The sequence below is a fragment of the Heteronotia binoei genome, unplaced genomic scaffold (assembly GCF_032191835.1).
Source record: "Heteronotia binoei isolate CCM8104 ecotype False Entrance Well unplaced genomic scaffold, APGP_CSIRO_Hbin_v1 ptg001309l, whole genome shotgun sequence".
Taxonomy (NCBI): Eukaryota; Metazoa; Chordata; class Lepidosauria; order Squamata; family Gekkonidae; genus Heteronotia; species Heteronotia binoei.
Genome location: NW_026800234.1, coordinates 267,444 through 292,823, shown reverse-complemented (window position 1 = coordinate 292,823; position 25,380 = coordinate 267,444). Strand labels below are relative to the sequence as shown.

General features: G+C 48.7%; 1 protein-coding gene across 3 annotated transcripts in view; it reads right to left on the bottom strand.

The window, feature by feature from the left end:
• The window catches only part of FCHSD2 (FCH and double SH3 domains 2), a 349,063-nt gene that overhangs the window by 77,808 nt on the left and 245,875 nt on the right, over window positions 1–25,380 (bottom strand). For 2 of the 3 annotated variants that reach the window (XM_060263895.1, XM_060263896.1), the window contains exons 10-11: window positions 21,155–21,250; window positions 17,148–17,219 (exon numbers count right to left, since the gene is read on the bottom strand). In XM_060263895.1, the coding sequence (XP_060119878.1) occupies window positions 17,148–17,219; window positions 21,155–21,250 (168 nt within the window). The remainder of the gene's footprint in view (window positions 1–17,147; window positions 17,220–21,154; window positions 21,251–25,380) is intronic. The other variant, XM_060263898.1, reaches the window with a different exon arrangement.

The window sequence follows — 25,380 nt, the reverse complement described above, 5'->3', positions numbered from 1 at the left end:
CCAGTGGACTATCTGGTCCAGTATCCCATCATAAGAAGTGGTCTACCAGTGGTCTATCTGGTCCAGTATCCCATCTCACACAGTGGCCAGCCAGTTATTTCCAATGGTCAGCAACAGGGCATAGAAGATGAAAGCCTTATCCTGATAATAACATCAGAAAAGCCCTGCTGGATCAGACCAGAGGTCCATCTAGTCCAGCATCCTGTCTCATACAGTGGCCATCCAGTTCCTTTGAGGTCCAATAACAGGGCATCAAGTCTGAGACCTTTCTTGATAAGAACATCAGAAGGACCTGCTGGATCAGACCAGAGGTCCATCTAGTCCAGCATCCTGTCTCACACAGTGGCCATCCAGTTCCTCTGAGGTCCAATAACAGGGCATCAAGGCTGAGACCTTTTCTTGATAAGAACATCAGAAGGGACCTGCTGGATCAGACCAGAGGTCCATCTAGTCCAGCATCTTGCCTCATACAGTGGCCATCCAGTTCCTCCAGAGATTAATAACAGGGCAAGAGAGGCTGAGGCCTTTATTAGAACATCAGATGAATCCTACTGCATCAGACCAGTGGTCCATCTAGTCCGGCTCCTGTCTCAAACACTGACCACCCAGTTCCTCTGGAGGGCCAACAAGAGTGCAAAGAGGCTAAGGCCTTCCCCTGAGGTTGCCTCCTGGCACCGAATTCAGAGGCTGACTGCCCCTGAATATGGAAGTTCCCCTCAGTCACTGTAGCTAGCAGCCACTGACAGACCTCTCCTCCATGAACCTCATCCCAACCTGTTCTCAATTCAATTAACACAGGTCCTGATCCACAACAAAAGGTGACTGGTCTACTACATAGGAAATACGTTCATCCAGAGGCAGCGCTAAAAATTGGCATGAGTTTCCCACAATGGCGAATACACATTTCGACTCAAATCCTGCGCTGTGCGCTTTCTCTCCCCTGGATTGTGCAGGGAAAACTTCCCTGCATCCCACAAAGTGGGCTGATGGTTGTTTCAAGAAAGAAATACTTCTTCGCGCAGCAAGTTATTAAAATGTGAATTCACTGCCAGGGAATGTAGTGATGCTTTAAAATGGGATTGAATCCAGTGCCGGGTGGCAACACTGGGGTAAGGTCTCCGCTTTTATGCCCCGTTGTTGGCCTTCAGAGGAACTGGTAAGATGGCGGACTGGATGGAACACTGGTCTGATCCAGCAGGGCTCATGTTCTTAATACCAGCCATCCGGAAAGGAAAATATTTTCGCCAAAGCAGGCAAAGATATCCTGGAACAAAAACACTTCTGGAAAGAACTGAACAAACGAAACTCTTCAGTGAGTGCACCTTGTGATACGCGAATGCAAATCATTTGCCCGAACAGGACAGAAAGCAAGCTACTGTAGTCAAAGTACATGAACCTGGCCACAAGGTTTTCGTGACATGTAGAGAATACACAGAATTCTCCCCCTCCCAACTGCCATTTAGATACATGGCTTCCACTGGTGACCTACTGAATACAATGATTGCACTTTTATCTTCAACCTCAATTTCTAACAGAGGAAGTGGCTGAGGTTTGAAGCTGCCATAACTTCCGCTTACTATATTGCTGCTTAAAACAGAGATGAAATATCTGTGGATGGAGACAACACATGGTTAACTTTTTTTTTTTTAATACAATCAGAGTTGGAAAAGACCTCCAGGGTCATCTAGTCCAACCCCCTGCACGATACAGGGAATTCAAATACCTCCCCCTAAATTCACAGGATCTTCATTGCTGTAAGATGGCCATCCAGCCTCTGTTTAAAAACCTCCAAGGAAGGAGAGCCCACCACCTCCCAAGGAAGCCTGTTCACTGAGGAACCGCTCTAAACTCACAAACACCTCCCCTAAATTCACAGGATCCACATTGCTGTCAGATGGCCATCTAGCCTCTGTTAAAACCCTCCAAGGAAGGAGAGCCCACCACCTCCCGAGGAAGCCTGTTCCACTGAGGAACCGCTTTAACGGTCAGGAAGTTCTTCCTAATGTTGAGCTGGAAACTCTTCTGATTTAATTTCAACCCGTTGGTTGTGGTCCTACTTCTGGGGCCACAGAAAAACAATTCCACACCATCCTCTATAGGACAGCCCTTCAAAAACTTAAAGGATGGTGATCATATCACCACTCAGCCGCCTCCTCTCCAGGCTAAACATCCCCAGCTCCTTCAACCTTTCCTCATAGGAATGGTCTCCAGACTCCTCACCATCTTCGTCACCCTCCTCTGGACCCGTTCCAGCTTGTCTATATCCTTCTTAAAATGTGGTGCCCAAAACTGAACGCAATACTCCAGGTGAGGTCTTACCAGAGCAAAGTGATACCATTATTTAACTCAATTGGAATGGTTAGAACTTAATATAGCCAATGCTCACAAAAATAGTATCTCTAAAATGTTGTTTGAGGAGGTCATCTTGCTAAACTACATACCCCTTTTCCTGAAAGAGTTTCAAGCTATGATCTTTCAGAGGATAAGCAGCAAGAAATACCTTCGTGAGATACTGGAAGTCAGATAGTATTTCACAATGAAGAATGGGTCATGAAATGTAAAGAAGTCTTCTGGAAATCAAACTGAACGAAGTCGGAGTCCACAGGCTCCTTTAAGACCAACAAAGTTGTATTCAAGATATAGAAGAGCAAAAGTCCAGGAGTGCCTTAAAGCAGGGTGGATAAAAATCAAAGATTTTTTTTTAAAAAAAATAAAAAATTGGATTTTTAAAATTTAAATCGGATTTTTTAAATAAAATACTTTTTTGAGAAATTATATATCATCCATCATGAAATAAGGATTAGTTTTTTTAATTCTGAAGCATAAGGCTGTATATTCATGCAATGTTTAATTTTTTTTTTGTAATAAATTCTATTAATCCATTCTATTAATCCATCCACAATGGCAAGCTCTTCCAGAGGCAGTTTCTCTGTCTACAAGATATTATGACAGAACACAGATGCTGGTTTTGCAGTTCTCACAACTGCAATTTGTGTCTTCAGAGATCACACGCCTCTTCTACACAGCAAAGATGTTATAAAATGGACAGAGTTGAGAAAAAGACCTTTATCTCATTGTTCTACAAACCTATGCACACAGAATCAACCCCTTAAGTGCTAAGTTTCAAAAAGTGCAATGAATAGAAAAAGATTGCTTGGAGTGGAACAGATCGCACAAGAAGAAACTTAAGTGAAATGAAAGTGAAACTTTTTGAGCAGAAATTATCTATAATGTGTTTCTAATAGCATTAAAAATCAGTATTTTTATATAACCGTAAAACTAATATGAACAGTCTTTATTCTAAAAATGAAATCTTCATCTAATTGTGAATATTAAAGCTATACCACTAAGGTTGCCAATCCCCAGGTGGGGGCAGGGGATCCCCGGTTTGGAGACCCTCCCTCTGCCTCAGGGTCGTCAGAAAGCGGGGGGGAGGGGAGGAAATGTCTGCTGGAATTCTATTATTCCCTATGGAGATTTATTCCCATAGAAATCATGGAGAATTGATACTCGGCTATATGGGGCTCTGGGGGGGGCTGTGTTTTGGAGTAGAGGCACCATATTTTCAGTATAGCATCTAGTGCCTCTCCCCAAAATACCCCCCAAGTTTCAAAACGATTGGGCCAGGAGTCCAATTCTATGAGCACCAAAAGAAGGTGCCCCTATCCTCCATTATTTCCTATGGAAGGAAGGCATTGAAAAGGTGTGCTGTCTCTTGAAGGCATTGAAAAGGTGTGCTGTCTCTTTAAATGTGATGGCCAGAGCTCCCTTTGGAGTTCAGTTATGCTTGTCACAGCCTTGATCTTGGCTCCACCCCAATGTCTCCTGGCTCCACCCCCAAAGGCCCCAGATATTTCTTGAATTGGACTTGGCAACCCTATATACCACCAAAAATGAGTATGTAGAAAACTATGATTTAAATCAAGTCTAACTGACACGTGATTTAAATCGAATCCACCTTGCCTTAAAGTTTAACAAAATTTGTGTTAGGGTATGAGCAGGGCTTAAAGGAGCAAGAGCTCCTTTGCATATTAGGCCACACACCCCTGATGTAGCCAATCCCCCAAGAGCTTACAAAAAAAGAGCCTTATAAGCTCTTGGAGGATTGGCTATAGGGTTGCCAATCCCCAGGTGGGGGCAGGGGATCCCCCGGTTTGGAGACCCTCCCCCTGCTTCAGGGTCGTCAGAAAGCGGGGGGAGGGGAGGGAACTCTGTTATTCCCTATGGAGGGAACTCTGTTATTCCCTATGGAGATTTATTCCCATAGAAAATCACGGAGAATTGATCTGTGGGTATCTGGGGCTCTGGAGGGGCTGTTTTTTGAGGTAGAGGCACCAAATTTTCAGTACAGTATCTAGTGCCTCTCCCCAAAATATCCCCCAAGTTTCAAAACGATTGGACCAGGGGGTCCAATTCTATGGGCCTCAAAAGAAGGTGCCCCTATCCTTCATTATTTCCTATGGAAGGAAAACATTGAAAAGGTGTGCTGTCCCTTTAAATGTGATGTCCAGAACTCCCTTTGGAGTTCAATTATGCTTGTCACAGCCTTGATCTTGACTCCACCCCAATGTCTCCTGGCTCCACCCCCAAAGTCTCCTGGCTCCACCCCCAAAGTCCCCAGATATTTCTTAAATTGGACTTGGCAACCCTAATTGGCTACATCAGGGGGTGTGGCCTAATATGCAAAGGAGCTCCTGCTAGAATTCCACCCCTGGGTATGAGCTTTCATGAGTCACTGCTCACTTCTACTGCTTCAGACAGACTAACACAGCTCCCCATCTTCTTTCGTTTGCCCGCACACTTCTTAAGATACAATGAAATGGAAGTTACCAGTCCATACATATAGGTAGAGGGTAAGCAGCAGATTAGCATACAGTATAATGATGATATTTAACAGATGCAAGGACCAAACAGGAATAGCAAGCTTAGGTTACCATCTGTTTAAATTTAATTCTGGGAGAAAACATAATGAAGGGAATATTCAGGGGTGGAATGCTAGCAGGAGCTCCTTTGCATATTAGGCCACACACCCCTGATGTAGCCAGTGCTCCTGGAGCTTACAGTAGGCCCTGCACTAAGAGCCCTGTAAGCTCCAGGAGGATTGGCTACATCAGGGGTGTGTGGCGCAGGGGTGGAATTCTAGCAGGAGCTCCTTTGCATATTAGGCCACACACCCCTGATGTAGCCAATCCTCCAAGAGCTTACAAGTTTCTTTTTTTGTAAACTCTAGGGGGATTGGCTACATCGGAAGGGTGTGGCCTAATATGCAAAGGAACTCCTGTTAGAATTCCATGGCTGGGAATATGTATCAAACTATGTTCTTGAAAAGGGGAAAAGATATACAGTATCTCAACTGAATAGTTTGGCAAACCCTGATTTTCAAGAGTTGCCCAGCCGAGTGGAGTGTAAAGATTTCAGCCAAATGCTTTTAAAATATTTCTGTTAATTTATTATATTTCTGTCAGTTATGCTGATTAAATGGTCAACAAACAGGTTTAAAATGTGTATTTGTATTATATGTATGTTGTTGTTATGTTTGGGTAGTAAGGGCCTGGGGTCCTAAACAACAATTCTGCCTATCTACCTGCTTATTTCTGTTAATTTATTATGTAATCTTAAGTCAATTAAATCAAGTGCTACAAGGTAAAGTCTTCTTTGATTTTATGGGAAAATACACTCGCTACACATCCTGGGGTCTGGATTCAACAGATCACAGAATCTTTCCTGACACTCAATTATCAAACTTCTTGAGTTCAAAGTGGAAATAAAAATTTGACCAACAATGCCTTTACTCTGGGTGGTTAGAAGAAGAAGATATTGGATTTATATCCCGCCCTACACTCCAGAGAGTCCCAGAGCGGCTCACAATCTCCTTTACCTTCCGCCCCCACAACAGACACCCTGTGAGGTGGGTGGGGCTGGAGACGGCTCTTACAGCAGCTGCCCTTTCACCTCTGCCAGAGCTATGGCTGACCCAAGGCTGTTCCAGCAGGTACAAGTGGATGAGTGGGGAATCACACCCGGTTCTCCCAGATAAGAGAGCTATGGCTGACCCAAGGCCGTTCCAGCAGGTACAAGTGGAGGAGTGGGGAATCAAACCCGGTTCTCCCAGATAAGAGAGCTCTGGCTGACCCAAGGCCATTCCAGCAGGTGCAAGCGGAGGAGGGGGGAATCAAACCCGGTTCTCCCAGATAAGAGAGCTCTGGCTGACCCAAGGCCATTCCAGCAGGTGCAAGCGGGGGAGGGGGGAATCAAACCCGGTTCTCCCAGATAAGAGAGCTCTGGCTGACCCAAGGCCATTCCAGCAGGTGCAAGTGGGGGGAGTGGGGAATCACACCCGGTTCTCCCAGATAAGAGAGCTATGGCTGACCCAAGGCCATTCCAGCAGCTGCAAGTGGAGGAGTGGGGAATCAAACCCGCTTCTCCCAGATAAGAGAACTTAACCACTACACTAAACTGGCTCTCCCTAGAATCAGAGAAAAAAGCTCTATGACTCTATGATTTTAGTGTAGAATGTCAACTTGGGAACAGGGCTAAACCAGGATTAAAAATCTAGTGTGAAACTGGTTTTATAGACAAGTCTCCCCCACCCCAGCATGTGTTGGACTAAACACACCATTCCTTGGAACCTGGCTCACATAATGAAAGGATAATGTCACATCTTTTCCATTTGCCTTTACATTCTGTTTCTGTGGGGGGGGGGGAACCCTTAAAATAACAACAGAGAAGCACCTGAAATGCTGGGGGTCGGTGGGTGGGAGACCCAAAACGTTCTTATCACTTCAAGTCGGTAGTCAGAAATGTAGAGGGGGGAGTCCTGAGGGTAGACCCAAGCCCATGTTAAGCCAATGAAGACCCCAAAGAGGCAAAGATATCCTGGTGGAAAGAAGATGACGATGACGACTGCAGATTCATAGCCCACACCCTTCTCTCTAAATCAGAGTCTCAGAGCAGCTCACAATCTCCTTTATTTCCCCCCACAACAGACACCCTGTGAGGTGGGTGGGGCTGGAGAGGGCTCTCACAGCAGCTGCCCTTTCAAGGACAACCTCTGCCAGAGCTCTGGCTGACCCAAGGCCATGCTAGCAGGTGTGAGTAGAGGAGGGGGAATCAAACCCAGTTCTCTTGGAGAAGAGAGTTTTGGCTGACCCAAGGCCATTCCAGCAGCTGCAAGCGGAGGAATGGGGAATCCAACCCGGTTCTCCCAGATAAGAGAGCTATGGCTGACCCAAGGCCATTCCAGCAGCTGCAAGTGGAGGAGTGGGGAATCAAACCTGGTTCTCCCAGGTAAGACAGCTATGGCTGACCCAAGGCCATTCCAGCAGCTGCAAATGGAGGAGTGGGGAATCAAACCCGGTTCTCCCAGAGAAGAGAGTTTTGGCTGACCCAAGGCCGTTCCACCAGGTACAAGTGGATGAGTGGGGAATCACACCCGGTTCTTCCAGATAAGAGAGCTATGGCTGACCCAAGGCCGTTCCAGCAGGTACAAGTGGAGGAGTGGGGAATCAAACCCGGTTCACCCAGATAAGAGAGCTATGGCTGACCCAAGGCCGTTCCAGCAGGTACAAGTGGAGGAGTGGGGAATCAAACCTGGTTCTCCCAGATAAGAGAGCTATGGCTGACCCAAGGCCGTTCCAGCAGGTACAAGTGGAGGAGTGGGGAATCAAACCCGGTTCTCCCAGATAAGAGAGCTATGGCTGACCCAAGGCTGTTCCAGCAGGTACAAGTGGAGGAGTGGGGAATCAAACCCGGTTCTCCAGATAAGAGAGCTATGGCTGACCCAAGGCCGTTCCAGCAGGTACAAGTGGAGGAGTGGGGAATCCAACCTGGTTCTCCCAGATAAGAGAGCTATGGCTGACCCAAGGCCATTCCAGCAGGTGCAAGTGGAGGAGTGGGGAATCAAACCCGGTTCTCCCAGATAAGAGAGCTAAGGCTGACCCAAGGCCATTCCAGCAGCTGCAAGTGGAGGAGCGGGGAATCAAACCCGGTTCTCCCAGATAAGAGAGCTATGGCTGACCCAAGGCCATTCCAGCAGCTGCAAGTGGAGAAGGGAGGAATCAAACCCGGTTCTCCCAGAGAAGAGAGCTAAGGCTGACCCAAGGCCATTCCAGCAGGTGCAAGTGGAGGAGTGGGGAATCAAACCCGGTTCTCCCAGATAAGAGAGCTATGGCTGACCCAAGGCTGTTCCAGCAGGTACAAGTGGAGGAGTGGGGAATCAAACCCGGTTCTCCCAGATAAGAGAGCTATGGCTGACCCAAGGCCGTTCCAGCAGGTACAAGTGGAGGAGTGGGGAATCCAACCTGGTTCTCCCAGATAAGAGAGCTATGGCTGACCCAAGGCCATTCCAGCAGGTGCAAGTGGAGGAGTGGGGAATCAAACCCGGTTCTCCCAGATAAGAGAGCTAAGGCTGACCCAAGGCCATTCCAGCAGCTGCAAGTGGAGGAGCGGGGAATCAAACCCGGTTCTCCCAGATAAGAGAGCTATGGCTGACCCAAGGCCATTCCAGCAGCTGCAAGTGGAGAAGGGAGGAATCAAACCCGGTTCTCCCAGAGAAGAGAGCTAAGGCTGACCCAAGGCCATTCCAGCAGGTGCAAGTGGAGGAGTGGGGAATCAAACCCGGTTCTCCCAGATAAGAGAGCTAAGGCTGACCCAAGGCCATTCCAGCAGCTGCAAGTGGAGGAGTGGGGAATCAAACCCTGTTCTCCCAGATAGGAGAGCTCTGGCTGACCCAAGCCATTCCAGCAGCTGCAAGTGGAGGAAAGGGGAATCAAACCCGGTTCTCCCATATAAGAGAGCTCTGGCTGACCCAAGGCCATTCCAGCAGGTGCAAGTGGAGGAGCGGGGAATCAAACCTGGTTCTCCCAGATAAGAGTCCACACACTTAATCACTACACCAAACTCACTCTCCAGAGCTGTCACACCATAAGCAACATATGGTGAGCCTGCAGAGTTTTCAAGAGATGTTCAGAGGGTTAGGGTACCACTGGCTACATCTGCGTAGCAACCCCGGACTTCCTTGGTGGTCTCCCATCCAAGTGCTAACCCTGCTTAGTTTCTCAGATCTGATGAGGAAAAAGAGAAGCGGAGGTGGCTGGCTATTGCGTGCTTCTGCATAGCTTTCCTAGACTACAGAGATCAGTTCCCCTGGAGACTACGGACGCTCTGGAGGGTGGACTCTATGGTAATGTACCCCGCTGGGGTCCCTGTCCTCTCCAGGCTCCATCCCCAAATCTCCCAACCTGCATTTGGTAATCCTACTTTCCCATCACCTACCAGGGATGGGATATTCCTAGCTGGAGCGGGGTTTAAAAACCTTGCCATGGACAGAAGATAAACTGGGGAAAACAGGAAACAAATTGCTTCAAAAAGTCTGCTTCAGCTCTTTGGGGACATTATCTTGGCATCGTGTTTGGTTATTTATTTTGTCCCCCCCTCCTTGCCGGGATCACATGCCGTTTAAGGAAGGGGCCTCCATTTCCAACCAGGAAACACAAAAGGGCTGGCTAATTTCCGCCTGCATTTTTGCCATGCTCTCAAAAATGTGCTTGTCTAGGCGCTGCCGGGCTCAAGAGCAGGTTTTCCGTGCGCTGCAATTTTTCAGACTTTTCATTTTAAAAATTCTCTTGGTGCTGCAACAGGTTTTGTTTTCGGAGGCGGGCATTAGCCTCTATTAAGAGCCCCGCGGCGCGGAGTGGTAAAGCCGCAGTAGTGCCGTCGGAGCCCTCTGCTCACGACCTGAGTTCGATCCCAGCGGAAGCTGGTTCATGTAGCCCGGGGGTGGCCAATGGTACCTCTCAAGTATCTAGTTGAGAGGACAGCGGCAGGCTCTGTTCAGCAACCTGTCTGAACATCCTCTCAAATATCTAGTTGGTTTTTTTTAAAATAAACCATTTTTATTAGTAACGTATGGTAGCAAAACTGTATCTACATGTTATAAAGACTTAAAAAAAGAGAGAAATTCTTCTACCCCATATCTTACTTTCCCCCCACCCCTCCCCCCGTTACTTGACCCCCACCAGTGTTATTTACTTAAAAAACAAATATTAAAGGTACCTTTAACTATTAAAAAAAACAAAAATTATACTTTTAAAAAATAAAATAAAATAAAAAGAACTTAATCATTATCAAAAATTGTCCATTGTCCTTTTATTTTCCACTCTTTTTCTACGTATCTTCTGAACTTCTTCCACTCCAATTTAAAAGGCTCCAAATCATAGTCTCTTAATTTTCTTGTTAATTTGTCCATTTCACTCCATGACATAACTTTTATAATCCAGTCCCATTTCTCTGGTATTTTTTCTTGCTTCCACAGCTGCGCATACAATGTCCTAGCAGCTGAGAGCAAGTACCATATTGAAGTGCTGTCTTCTTTTGGAAATTTTTCCATTTGTAATCCCAGCAGAAACGTCTCTGCATTCCCAAGTATCTAGTTGAGAGGACAGCGGCAGGCTCTGTTCACACACCTCTCTGAATATCCTCCAGGTGCCCCGCAGAGGCCAGTCACCAGAGGCCAACATGATGTTCAGGTGCAAACATGGATGCATGGGTGCACACACACAAAATACCTTCCCCCCCCCCTCCAATTAGAGCCTAGTAGCTCAAGGGTTCCGGTCCAGTAGCACCTTAAAAGAGTAACAGGATTTCCATTCTTTAAACTTTTAAGGATCAAAGCTCCCTTCTAAAAAAAGCATTAGAGGGTCAGCGTAAGAACATAAGATGAGCCCTGCGGGATCGGACCAGTGGTCCATCTGGTTTGACGTCTTCTCTCGCAGTTCCTCCGGAAGGCCAACAATGTGGCATAGAGGCCAAGACCTTCCCCTAGAGCAGGGGTGTCAAACATGCAGACTGGGGGCCGAATCAGGCCCCCGGAGGGCTCCTATCAGACCCCCAAGCGACTGGCTGTCATCTGCTTCCTTCCCCTCTCTCTTGCTTCCTTCTGTGTAGCAGCTGGCTTTGCAAGGCTTGTTCAATCGCACAGGAGCTACAGAGCAAAGCCTCTATTTTCTCCAATGGCTGAGGCTCCTCCCTCCCCCCCTTGGGGAGGAAGGGGGGAGGGAGAGCTTGCTTTGCCGGGCTCTCTCAATTGCACAGAGAGCTACTGAGCCAAGCCCCTCTTCCTTCTATTGGCTGAGGCTCCTCCCCTTCCTGGCCTCCTGAGGAAGGAAGGAAAGAGTCAGAGCTTTCTCTGCCAAGTTCCCTAAATCCCATGGGAGAAATACGAAGGAAGCACCTTTAAGGCTGACAAGTGCTCATGTTTTAAGCATGTTCAAGTTTTTTTTAAAAAAACCAAACCAACCATTAATTGTGTTTGTCTGTGTCCTTTATAAAGTTTATATCTCTGCTACCTAATCTTAAATAGATACACATATGGCTCGGCCCAATATAGCCCAATAAGTTCTCATCTCAATATGGCCCATTAAATAGATACACTTGCAGATCGGCCCAATAAGGTCTCATTTATGACAGATCTGGAACTCGTAACAAATAAGTTCGACATCCCTGCCCTAGAAGGTGCCATATACTCTCAACAGCTGTAGACGGTGTATGTATAGCTTTGACCTGCCAGCTGTGAAATCAACTAAGCTGCAAGGGCGTCTCTCTGCCCAGCCAGCTGCCCTGACTAAGCCTCCACCAAAGATATCTGCTCTGTACATCCTGCCATGAAAACATGTCTAGTCCTTCCAAGCACAGGGAAACACCCCAGGGAACATTTTAATACATATATCAGATTACCTCTAACTGGGACTGAAATCTTTCACTGCGCCCCAGTTCCACAACTGTTTATTCTCATCAAGCAAAGTAGATACTCCACCCCCCCCCAGGGAAAAAAATTAGCTTGGATCTCAGTTCAGGGCAGCAAATTATTCAGAGACGCAGTCTTATGAAATGTTCGTTGTGCAACGTCAGTGATTAAAACAATCATGCACGCCCCATGAAAGCGGGCGAAGCGACTTGCTCTCGACAGCGGGCGTGTGATGAAAATGAAGCGGCTAGAAATGCATAACAGTGGTACATTTTCCTGCTCCCCAGAAATCGCTAACGGGTTCGGGAGCAAGTTTGTTAACGGGGCTGCCTGGTTTCCAGCGGTTCCTGCGAAGAGTGACGAGGGGGCACGAAGATTTCACAGAGAACTAACAGTTCTTGCAGTAGTCTGTGCGAAAAGGACCTAGAGGGTCTTAGTGGACCATACGCTGAACATGAGTCGACAGTGTGATGCGGTGGCTAAAAAGGCAAATGCAATTTTGGGCTGTATCAACAGAAGTCTAGTGTCCAGATCACGTGATGTGATGGTATCGCTCTGCTCTGGTAAGACCTCGCCTGGAGTCTTGTGTTCGGTTTGGGGCACCATGTTTTAAGAAGGATCTAGACAAGCTGGAATGGGTCCAGAGGAGGGCGACAAAGATGGTGAGGGGTCTGGAGACCAAGTCCTATGAGGAAAGGTTGAAGGAGCTGGGGCTGAGAGGTGATAGGATCACCATCTTCAAGTCCTTGAAGGGCTGTCCTATAGAGGATGAGGGGTCTGGAGACCAAGTCCTATGAGGAAAGGCTGAAGGAGCTGGGGATGTTTAGCCTGGAGAGGAGGCGGCTGAGAGGTGATAGGATCACCATCTTCAAGGACTTGAAGGGCTGTCCTATAGAGGATGAGGGGTCTGGAGACCAAGTCCTATGAGGAAAGGCTGAAGGAGCTGGGCATGTTTAGCCTGGAGAGGAGGCAGCTGAGAGGTGAGAGGATCACCATCTTCAAGGACTTGAAGGGCTGTCCTATAGAGGATGAGGGGTCTGGAGACCAAGTCCTATGAAGAAAGGTTGAAGGAGCTGGGCATGTTTAGCCTGGAGAGGAGGAGGCTGAGAGGTGATAGGATCACCATCTTCAAGGACTTGAAGGGCTGTCCTATAGAGGATGAGGGGTCTGGAGACCAAGTCCTATGAAGAAAGGTTGAAGGAGCTGGGCATGTTTAGCCTGGAGAGGAGGAGGCTGAGAGGTGAGAGGATCACCATCTTCAAGTCCTTGAAGGGCTGTCCTATAGAGGATGAGGGGTCTGGAGACCAAGTCCTATGAGGAAAGGCTGAAGGAGCTGGGGATGTTTAGCCTGGAGAGGAGGCGGCTGAGAGGTGATAGGATCACCATCTTCAAGGACTTGAAGGGCTGTCCTATAGAGGATGAGGGGTCTGGAGACCAAGTCCTATGAGGAAAGGCTGAAGGAGCTGGGCATGTTTAGCCTGGAGAGGAGGCGGCTGAGAGGTGAGAGGATCACCATCTTCAAGTCCTTGAAGGGCTGTCCTATAGAGGATGAGGGGTCTGGAGACCAAGTCCTATGAAGAAAGGTTGAAGGAGCTGGGCATGTTTAGCCTGGAGAGGAGGAGGCTGAGAGGTGATAGGATCACCATCTTCAAGGACTTGAAGGGCTGTCCTATAGAGGATGAGGGGTCTGGAGACCAAGTCCTATGAAGAAAGGTTGAAGGAGCTGGGCATGTTTAGCCTGAAGAGGAGGAGGCTGAGAGTGATAGGATCACCATCTTCAAGGACTTGAAGGGCTGTCCTATAGAGGATGAGGGGTCTGGAGACCAAGTCCTATGAGGAAAGGCTGAAGGAGCTGGGGATGTTTAGCCTGGGGAGGAGGCGGCTGAGAGGTGATAGGATCACCATCTTCAAGGACTTGAAGGGCTGTCCTATAGAGGATGAGGGGTCTGGAGACCAAGTCCTATGAGGAAAGGCTGAAGGAGCTGGGCATGTTTAGCCTGGAGAGGAGGCGGCTGAGAGGTGATAGGATCACCATCTTCAAGGACTTGAAGGGCTGTCCTATAGAGGATGAGGGGTCTGGAGACCAAGTCCTATGAAGAAAGGTTGAAGGAGCTGGGCATGTTTAGCCTGGAGAGGAGGAGGCTGAGAGGTGAGAGGATCACCATCTTCAAGTCCTTGAAGGGCTGTCCTATAGAGGATGAGGGGTCTGGAGACCAAGTCCTATGAGGAAAGGCTGAAGGAGCTGGGCATGTTTAGCCTGGAGAGGAGGCGGCTGAGAGGTGATAGGATCACCATCTTCAAGTACTTGAAGGGCTGTCCTCAAGAACAGGGGTGACCAACGGTAGCTCTCCAGATGTTTTTGCCTACAACTCCCATCAGCCCCAGCCAGCATGGCCAATGGCTGGGGCTGAAGGGAGTAGTAGGCAAAAAACATCTGGAGACCTACCGTTGGCCACCCCTGCTCTAGAGGATGGGGTGGAATTGTTTTCTGTGGCCTCAGAAGGTAGGACCAGAACCAATGGGTTGAAATTAAATCAAAAGAGTTTCCGGCTCAACATTAAGAAGAACTTCCTGACAGTGAGAGCGGTTCCTCAGTGGAACAGGCTTCCTCAGGAGGTGGTGGGCTCTCCTTCCTTGGAAGTTTTTAAACAGAGGCTAGATGGCCATCTGACAGCAATGAAGATCCTGTGAATTTAGGGGGAGGTGTTTGTGAGTTTCTTGCATTGTGCAGGGGGTTGGATTAGATGACCCTGGAGGTTCCTTCCAACACTATGATTCTATGAGTGTGGAAAATTAAACGTCACCAGATTTCATGCTGTGCATTTTTTGATAAGGCTTAGCTTTTTTTCTTAGAGCCCCGTGGCACAGAGTGGTAAGCTGCGGTACTGCAGTCCTAAGCTCTGCTCACGGCCTGAGTTCGATCCCAGAGGAAGCTGGGTTTAGGTAGCAGGCTCGAGGTTGACTCAGCCTTCCATCCTTCCGAGGTCGGTCAAATGAGGACCCAGCTTGCTGGGGGGAAAGTGTAGAGGACTGGGGAAGGCAATGGCAAACTACCCCGTAAAAGATCTGCTGTGAAAACACTGTGAAAGCAACGTCACCCCAGAGTCGGAAATGACTGGTGCTTGCACAGGGGACTACCTTTACCTTTTTACCTTTTTTCAGTGCAATATGTAACAGTGAACCAAAGCCAAACGTGCATCTTAAAGGGAATCCCCAGTATATGGATGGGCTGGTGTTTTGAATTCTCCGTCTTGAGGTTCTGCCGCTTTGCTGTTAATAGTCCCTGCAATCCCTAACAAAGGATGAACAACTGGTCACCCAACTGCCCAGGTTATTCCCTCTGGCCTAGTGAGCAGACACAAGCTTTGATTGTAGGGAGGAGAGTGATTAGAAAGAACGGGGCACTTCCTGTCACATGATGAGAAGCCATAAGAGGAGAACATAAGAGGAGCCATGTTGGATCAGGCCAATGGCCCAATGGCCCATCCAGTCCAACACTCCGTGTCACAGAGCGTCCAAAAAAATCCAGGGGCCATCAGGAGGTCCACCAGTGGGGTCAGGACACTAGAAGCCCTCCCACTTCCCACAAAAAGCACCCAGAATACAGAGCATCACTGCCCCAGACAGAGAGTCCCAACAATACCCTGTGGCTAATAGCCACTGATGGACCTCTGCTCCAGATGTTTATCTAACCCCCTCTTAAAGCTGCCTATGCTTATAGCCGCCACCACCACCTCCAGTGGCAGTGAATTCCACATGTTAATCACCCTTTGGGTGAAGGACTTCCTTTTATCTGTTCTAACCCAGCTGCTCAGCAATTTCATTGAATGTCCAGGAGTTCTCGTACGGTGAGAAAGGGAGAAAAGGACTTCTTTCTCTACCGTCTCTATCCCATGCAGATCTTCAGATGTCTGACCGTGTGTCAGAATGCAGCTACGTAACCTCAAGATCTGAATGCACCCCTATGTCAAATTATTGGCCCAGCAACCCAAGCGAACTTTTAACTTTGGGCAAGACAGTGATTGGAGCTAAAGGGGCACTTCCTGTCACATGACGAGAAGCTACTTCAGGAATCGAATCGTGTGTCAGAAAAAGGCTATGTGATGTCTAATTATGGAATTACCCTTTGCCAAATTATTGGCCCAATGACCCAAGCAAACTTCAACTGTGGGCAAGCAAGTGACTTCTGCTAAAAGGGCATTTCATGTCACATGACAAAAAGTGACATTAGATATGGAGCAGAGGTCCATCAGTGGCTCTTAGCCACAGTGTATTGTTGGAACTTCCTGTCTAGGGCAGTGATGCTCTGTATTCTTGGTGCTTGAGGAGGGGGAAATAGTGGGAGAGCTTCTAGCATCCTGACCCCGCTGGTGGACCTCCTGATGGTCTCTGGGTTTTACAGCCACTGTGTGACACAGAGTGTTGGACTGGATGGGCCATTGTCCTGATCCAACATGGCTTCTCTTATGTTCTTATGAAGACAATAGGACTAAGAATATAAGAACATAAGAGAAGTCATGTCGGATCAGGCCAGTGGCCCATCCAGTCCAACACTCTGTGTCACACAGTGGCCAAAAAACCCAAGTGCCATCAGGAGGTCCACCAGTGGTGCTAGAAGCCTTTCTACTGTGCCCCCCCGCCACCAACTGAATCAGGCTACATAATTCCAGATTCTGAAATTAGTCCACATTGTTTATTAGTAAGAACATAAGAGAAGCCATCTTGGATCAGGCCAATGGCCCATCCAGTCCAACACTCTGTGTCACATAAGAGAAGCCATGTTGCATCAGGCCAATGGTCCATCCAGTCCAGCACTCTGCGTCACATAAGAACATAAGAGAAGCCATGTTGGATCAGGCCAGTGGCCCATCCAGTCCAACACTCTGTGTCACATAAGAACCTAAGAGAAGCCATGTTGGATCAGGCCAATGGCCCATCCAGTCCAACGCTCTGTGTCACATAAGAACATCAGAGAAGCCATGTTGGATCAGGCCAATGGCCCATCCAATCCAACACTCTGTGTCACGTAAGAACATCGGAGAAGCCATGTTGGATCAGGCCAATGGCCCATCCAGTCCAACACTCTGTGTCACACAGTGGCCAAAACCCCCCAGGTACCATCAGGAGGTCTATCAGCAATTGAGAAGAAGTTATTTGTCCATGGGAACTAATCAAGAATCAGGCTAAATTTTCCAGTTTAATTTCAACAAAGTATAATTTGACCTAAGCTCTGAAATCTCAGAGTCGGGGAGCGAAGTTCAGTTCCCAACGTGTTATGCATTCGTTTGCCGCTGGTGCATGGAACCAGGTTTTGCCACGAGCCCCTCCCTCCCGCCGAGCCCCAGCATGCATCTCAGCAACGCCGCGAGATATTAAAACGGTGAGAGCAAATGCCGCCAGATACCTCCGCTAAGGTCATTCTCAGAGCACTGACAGGGGACGGCTCAATATCCACCAGCTGAACAGCATTAAGACTCTGAATGTCAAAAGGTTGCACGAGGACAGAACACAAACACACACATACACACACACACACACAACACAACACAGTTAGAACTGCAAGGCAAACACAAGTTAGGCAAATACGGTTAGTAAAGGAAATCTCAGCCCCCTGCCTTTTCAATACCCTTGGAGGAGTAAACAATTTCTCTCTGACTCCACGGGGCAAATTAAAGCAGCTTATCTTTGGGGTTGAGGAAGAAAGATAGGGCGGGAGGGGGGGGGGGCGAACTTCAAGGACAAATTGGTCTTTCCCACCCAGCCTGGCTAACTGGCCTGATTTTTTGCCTTCCCTCAAAGGCTGTGCTGAATTTAACAGGGGATAGATCCAAGCGGGCAGCCGTGTTGGTCGGAAGCAGTAGAACAAAGTAGGAGTCAAGCTTCACGTTTAAGACCAACACAGTTTTATTCAGAATGGAAGCTTTCGTATGCATGCATACTTCTAGGAGAGCCAGTTTGGTGTAGTGGTGAAGTGTGCGGACTCTTATCTGGGAGAAACAGGTTTGATTCCCCACTCCTTCAGCTGCCCCTGCTGGAATGGCCTTGGGGCAGCCAGAGCTCTCTTCTCTGGGAGAACCAGGTTTGATTCCCCCACTCCTCCGCTTGCAGCTGCTGGAATGGCCTTGGGTCAGCCAGAGCTCTCTTATCTGGGAGAACCGGGTTTGATTCCCCACTCCTCCACTTGCAGCTGCTGGAATGGCCTTGGGTCAGCCAGAGCTCTCTTATCTGGGAGAACCGGGTTTGATTCCCCACTCCTCCACTTGCACCTGCTGGAATGGCCTTGGGTCAGCCAGAGCTCTTCTCTGGGAGAACCGGGTTTGATTCCCCCACTTGCAGCTGCTGGAATGGCCTTGAGTAAGCCGTAGTTCTGGCAGAGGTTGTCCTTGAAAGGGCAGCTGCTGTGAGAGCCCTCTCAGCTCCATCCACCTCACAGGGTGTCTGTTGTGGGGAAGGAAGGGAAAGGAGATTGTGAGTTGCTCTGAGACTCTTCGGAGTGGAGGGCGGGAAATAAATCCAATATCTTCATCTACCTCACAGGGTGTCTGCTGTGGGGGACGCACAGGGTGGCAGCAGCTCTCCAGGGTCTCAGGCTGAGGTCTTTCCCATCACTTCCTGCCTGGTCCTTTTAACTGGAGGTGCCGGGGATTGAACCTGGGACCTTCTCCATGAGGTTCTGCCAAGCAAAGGTTCTGCCACTGAACCATGGTCCCTCCTCAACATCTGAAGCTTGAACCTGGGACCTTCTCCATGAGGTTCGAGGATTGAACCTGGGACCTTCTCCATGAGGTTCGAGGATTGAACCTGGGACCTTCTCCATGAGGTTCTGCCAAGCAGAGGTTCTGCCACTGAGCCATGGTCCCTCCTCAACACCTGACGATGCCTTCTACTGAATCACCCTTATCCATCAAGGTCAGTCTTGTCTACTCAGACAAGCAGCAGCTCCCCAGGGTCTCGGGCAGACAGGTCTTTCCCATCACCTGCTACCTGGTCCTTTCAACTGGAGATGTAGGGGATTAAACCTGGGACCTTCTGCATGCAAAGCAGAAGCTCTACCACTGAGCCGCCACAGCCCTTCCTCATGGTTCTTTAGGTTCTCAGGCATTCTTATCACCCACTGCCTTGCCCTCTTAGCTGGAGGTGCTGGGGACTGAACTTGGGGCCTTCTGAATGCCAAGCTGAGGTTCTACCACTGAGCCACAACCCCTCTGAACGTTCTCCAGGGTCTCAGGCTGAGGTCTTTCCCATCACCTCCTGCCTGGTCCTTCTAACTGGAGATGCCAGGGATTGAACCTGGGACCTTCTGCATGCCAAGCAGAGGCTCTACCACTGGGCCAGGGTTTCAGGCAGATGTCTTTCACATCACCTACTGCCTGGTTCTTTGTAACTGGTGATGCTGGGGACTGAACCTGGGACCTTCTGCATGCCAAGCAGATACTCTTCCACTGAGCCACTGTCTCTCCCCAGGGTCTCAGGCTGAGGTCTTTCCCATCACCACCTGCCTGGTCCTTTTAACTGGAGGTGCCAGGGATTGAACCTGGGATCTACTGAATGCCAAGCAGAGGCTCTACCTCTGAGTCACCATTTAGGCATCCACATTAGCGAATTCTCAAGAACCATGACAATATTTGAGCACAGATGGGCAACTAGATCAGCAGTTGCATAAGAATGTACAAACACAAGTAGAGCCATGCTCGACTAGACCAAAGCCTCACCTTGTACAGCATCCTGTTCCACACAGCAGCTGGCCAGCTGCCACTGGGAAGCCCATGAGCATCCCCTGCCCGTTCTCCCCAGTATCTGATGCCAACAGGTCAATGGCCTCTAGTACTGGAGTACATATCAATCAGTGGCTCTTAGCCACAAGGTGTAGACGGAACACTGTCTGGGCTACTGATGCTCAGAATTCTGGATGCTTGGAGGGCACAGTGTGTGTGGGGGGGGCTTCTGGAGTTCTGGCCCTGCTGGTGGACCTCCTGATGGTACCTGGGCTATGGGGCTCTGTGTGACACAGAGTGTTGGACTACATGGGCCAGTGAGCTGATCCAGCATGGCTTCTCTTATGTTCTTATTTGGGATCTACTTCAATTCCGCAGGGCCTCTAAAACAGAGCTCTTTCGCCAGGCTTTCAGCTGAGGCAGAAGATGTCACTTCTTGTTGGCCTTCTCCCCCCCCTTCATTCCATCCCAGTGCCATAGGACCTGCTGGACCTGGACAATAGGCCATGTCTGGGAGGCACAATGGGCTGTTTTAGTCTCTACTCTGTAATTTTAGATTGTATATATTTTAACTGGTTTTTAACTGTTGTTTTTTATTATGTGACCCACCCTGAGCCTGTTATATGGGAAGGGTGGGCTAATAATAATAATAATGATGATGATGATGATGATGATAATAATAATATGTCAGGGGCAATGATGCTCTGTTTTCTTGGTGCTTGGGGGAGGCAAAAGTGGGAGGACTTCTGGAGTTCGGGCCCCGCTGGTGGACCAACTGATGATAACTGGGCTTCGGACACTGTGTGACAGAGAGTTGGACTGGATGGGCCATTGGCCTGATCCAACATGGCTTCTCTTGTGTTCTTATGTGACACAGAGTGTTGGACTGGATGGGCCATTGGCCTGATCCAACATGGCTTCTCTGATGTTCTTATGTGACACAGAGTGTTGGACTGGATGGGCCATTGGCTTGATCCAACATGGCTTCTCTGATGTTCTTATGTGACACAGAGTGTTGGACTGGATGGGCCATTGGCCTGATCCAACATGGCTGACCCAAGGCCATTCCAGCAGCTGCAAGTGGAGGAGTGGGGAATCAAACCCGGTTCTCCCAGATAAGAGCCCGCATACTTAACCACTACACCAAACTGGCTCTCGACTATGCCAAACTGGGAAGCAGGCTGGGTTTATCGTGATCCCTCCCCCTCCAACTGCTGGCTGGATTTTACCCCAATGCACTGGATTAAAAGATCCACCTTGCAAAGAGTTATCTGTTTTTAAATTCCTGATCCCCCAACGGTGGTGGATTAAAAGGCCCCCTGCCAGCGGTGGATTAAAAGGCCCACTTTCCACAGAGGCCCACTCTTTTCTACGTTGAAGCCGGCTGCTTTCATGCGGTTCGAGCGCAGCCTCTGTGCTGGATTGTAGCCCTTATCGCAATCCAGTTTTCTAGGCATGCTGAAGAGATGTCGAGAAGCTACGCGAGGCGGTGAGATTCAGCACAGCAAGCTAGGTGGGCCCTGCCTGCGGAAGCACGGTTTTTACACTTCCCCGGGTCGTGGCCAAGAGCAAGTCAGCGCATGGCAGCGGGTAGACCTTCCTTCCGCTTACAGAACAGATTCTCTGGATGGCTACCTTTTCCAAGTATGGGACAAATGAAATGCGAGTGGGTTTATTTCAAAGCAAACGCTCTTACGGTGTCGCTGTCGCAGGGTTGAAACTGGAAAGGCTGCGGTTTGTGGAACGTGGAGTTCTCTTGTAAGAACAGCTGGAAACTGTAATCTCGCACTACCTGGAAGAGACAAGAGACATGTTTACAGGGTTTCCCCCTCCATTCAAGAAAAACCAGGGGGAAAGGTCGCAGCAGTAAAGCTGACCTTTTGCTGATGACCGTCCACCGAAGTTTCCAGTTGACCCCTGGGATGGAATACTTGGCTAGACAGGGATGCTGCTCAAAGATCCTGTCTATTTGAAATGTCCAGGGACATCTAAACTGAGTGGCTACGTTACATAAGGCACATTTATCTGCACGGAGTCTAATGCAGGGGTGTCAAACATACAGTTCGGGGGCCGAATCTGAGGGAGTGAGAGCTTGCTTTGCCGGGCTCTCTCAATCACACAGCAGAGCTACTGAGCCAAGCCTCTCTTCCCGGTGTTGACTGAGGCTCCTCCCCAACAGTCCTTGGGGAAGGAAGGAAAGAGCCAGAGCTTCCTTTGCTCAGTTCCCTGGATCCCATGGGAAAAATACAAAGAAAGCACCTTTAAGACCAATGTGTGATAACGTTTTAAGCATGTTTTAAGTTTTTTAAAAAGAAGAAGATATTGGATTTATATCCTGCCCTCCACTCTGAAGAGTCTCAGAGCGGCTCACAATCTCCTTTCTCTTCCTCCCCCACAACAGACACCCTGTGAGGTAGATGAAGATATTGGATTTATATCCCGCCCTCCACTCCGAAGAGTCTCAGAGCAGCTCACAATCTCCTTTACCTTCCCCCCACCCCGCAACAGACACCCTGTGAGGTAGATGAAGATATTGGATTTATATCTCGCCCTCCACTCCGAAGAGTCTCAGAGCGGCTCACAATCTCCTTTACCTTCCCCCCTCCCCAACAGACACCCTCTCTTATATGGGAGAACTGGGTTCGATTCCCCCACTCTTCCACTTGCAGCTGCTGGGATGGCCTTGGGTCAGCCAGAACTCTCTTATCTGGGAGAACCGGGTTTGATTCCCCACTCTTCCACTTAATACTTAATACTATAATACAGCACTTGCAGCTGCTGGAATGGCGTTGGGCTAGCCAGAGCTCTCTTATCTGGGAGAACTGGGTTCGATTCCCACACTCCTCCACTTGCAGCTGCTGGAATGGCCTTGGGTCAGCCAGAGCTCTCTTATCTGGGAGAACCGGGTTTGATTCCCCACTCCTCCACTTGCAGCTGCTGGAATGGTCTTGGGTCAGCCATAGCTCTCTTATCTGGGAGAACCAGGTTTGATTCCACTTGCACCTGCTGGAATGGCCTTCGGTCAGCCATAGCTCTCTTATCTGGGAAAACCAGGTTTGATTCCCCACTCCTCCACTTGCGGCTGCTGGAATGGCGTTGGGTCAGCCATAGCTCTGGCAGGGGTTGTCCTTGAAATGGCAGCTCCTGGGAGGGCTCTCTCAGACCCACCCACCTCACAGGGTGTCAGTTGTGGGGGGGGGGGAGGAAGTAAAGGAGATTGTGACGGCTCTGAGACTCAGAGTATAGGGTGGGATTTAAAATCCAACATCATCTTCTTCTTCCTTTAATCTGATTAAAGCTCGTTGATTAAAAGCCTTGAGCAGTCAAAAACCCATCTGTTAAGTAACATCCTCTAGATCAGGGGTTGCCGAAAGTAGCTCTCCAGATGTTTTTGCCTACAACTCCCATCAGCCCCAGCCAGCATGGCCAATGGCTGGGGCTGATGGGAGTTGTAGGCAAAAGCATCTGGAGAGCTACCATTGGCCACCCCAGCTCTAGATACATCCAGGTGTTGATCTGAAGCAACAGACCAGGGGTGGCCAAACTGCTGCTCGGGAGCCACACTTGACTCTGTCACACATATTGTGTGAATCTTGAAGCCCTCACGGCACTGTTGGCCAGCTTGGAGAAGACATCTGTCTCTTTAAATCACTTTGCCAAGTCAAGCTTGGAGAATAAGAACATAAGAGAAGCCATGATGGATCAGGCCAATGGCCCATCCAGTCCAACACTCTGTGTCACACAGGGGCCAAAAAACCCAAGTGCCATCAGGAGGTCCACCAGTGAGGCCAGGACACTAGAAGCCCTCACACTGTTTTGCCCCACCCCCAAGCACCAAGAACACAGAGCATCACTGCCCCAGACAGAGAATTCCAACAATACGCTATGGCTAATAGCCGCTGATGGACCTCTGCTCCATATGCTTATCCAATCCCCTCTTGAAGCTGGCTATGCCTGTAACCACCACCACTTCCTGTGGTGATGCATTTAAAGTTAAGGTTGCTTTCTTTCCACCTCTCCCTCCCCCTTCTATTTCTTCTCTCCCTCCCTCTTGACATTTATTCTATGTGGCTCTTATATTTAGCAAGTCTGGCCACCCTTGGACTAGAGCAAGATTAGAGATGGGGGGACTTGAATATGGGTATTCCTGTCCCTAGTCAAACTGCTACACCACCCTGACTCTCTAATATTGCCACTCGGGCTATCGCAGCTGGATTATCTGCTCTGCAAAATTCGTGTTCTCTGAAGCCGAGAGAGACCTGAGCAAATGTCATGAAGCTGAATCGAGCACTCCACTTGGCTTTTCTGCTGCACTGGTTGGTGCACCTCAATCAGACAACAGCGTAAAGCAAATGTTTGTGTCAACAGAGCAAGAAGATTCCATTACACCAGTGTGTCTGGCACATGCCCACCTGGCACGCAAGAACAGCAGGTCAAATTTTTTCAAACTTCTTTCTCTTTGTATTTAAATATTCCCTTTTGTTTGGCTTGGGATGGAGCAAGGCATTATTCTTAGCTTAAGAGTCAAAATTCTAGCCCAATTACCAGTTAAGACAGTGTGCGTTTGCAATAAAAAAGGCCAACGCCATGCTGGGAATTATTAGGAAGGGAATTGAAAACAAATCAGCCAGTATCATAATGCCCCTGTATAAATCGATGGTGCGGTCTCATTTGGAATACTGTGTGCAGTTCTGGTCGCCGCACCTCAAAAAGGATATTATAGCATTGGAGAAAGTCCAGAAAGGGCAACTAGAATGATTAAAGGGCTGGAACACTTTCCCTATGAAGAAAGGTTGAAACGCTTGGGGGTCTTTAGCTTGGAGAAACGTCGACTGCGGGGTGACATGATAGAGGTTTACAAGATAATGCATGGGATGGAGAAAGTAGAGAAAGAGGTACTTTTCTCCCTTTCTCACAATAGAAGAACTCGTGGGCATTCAATGAAATTGCTGAGCAAACGGGTTAAAATGGCTAAAAGGAAGTACTTTTTCACCCAAAGGGTGATTAACATGTGGAATTCACTGCCACAGGAGGTGGTGGCGGCCTCAAGCATGGCCACCTTCAAGAGGGGTTTAGATAAAAATATGGAGCAGAGGTCCATCAGTGGCTATTAGCCACTGTGTGTGTGTGTGTGTGTGTGTGTGTATATATAAATAATTTTTTTTTGGCCACTGTGTGACACAGAGTGTTGGACTGGATGGGCCATTGGCCTGATCCAACATGGCTTCTCTTATGTTCTTATGTTACTATCTGCCCCATCAATTGAAGAAGGTCATTTGCTTGGCAGACAGGGCCTTATCGGTGGCAACCCCATGATTACGGAACACCCTCTCAAAGGAAGTATACCTGGCTCCCTCACATTTGATTTTTAGGAGGAAGCTGAAGGATCACAATTGGTTTCATTTAGTAGAAGCCCTGAATAGTGATTTCAAACGTTGGCTTTGCTGTTTTTAATCTGCTTTGTTTTTCTTTTATCTTGTAAGCCGCATTGAGCTCCATAAGGAAGAAAGGTGGCTGATCAATGGTTTAAATCAGAGGTCCCCAACCCCTGGACTGGTACCGGTCCGTAGCCTGTTAGCAACCGGGCCATGGAGTGAGGCAGAGACCTTTGCCAACCCCTTATTTAAAGACCCCCATGGAGGGACAGAAAGTCGTATTGTTAAAGCGATGGTATTCCCAGTTGTAATGTATGGCTGTGAGAGCTGGACCATAAGGAAGGCCGAGCGCAGAAGAATAGATGCTTTTGAGCTGTGGTGCTGGAGAAGACTCTTGAGTGTCCTTTGGACTGCAGGAAGATCCAATCAGTCAGTCCTAAGGGAAATCAACCCTGACTGTTCCCTAGAAGGTCAGATGCTGAAGCTGAAGCTCAAATACTTTGGCCACCAAATGAGAAGGGAGCCCTCACTGGAGAAGACTCGAGAG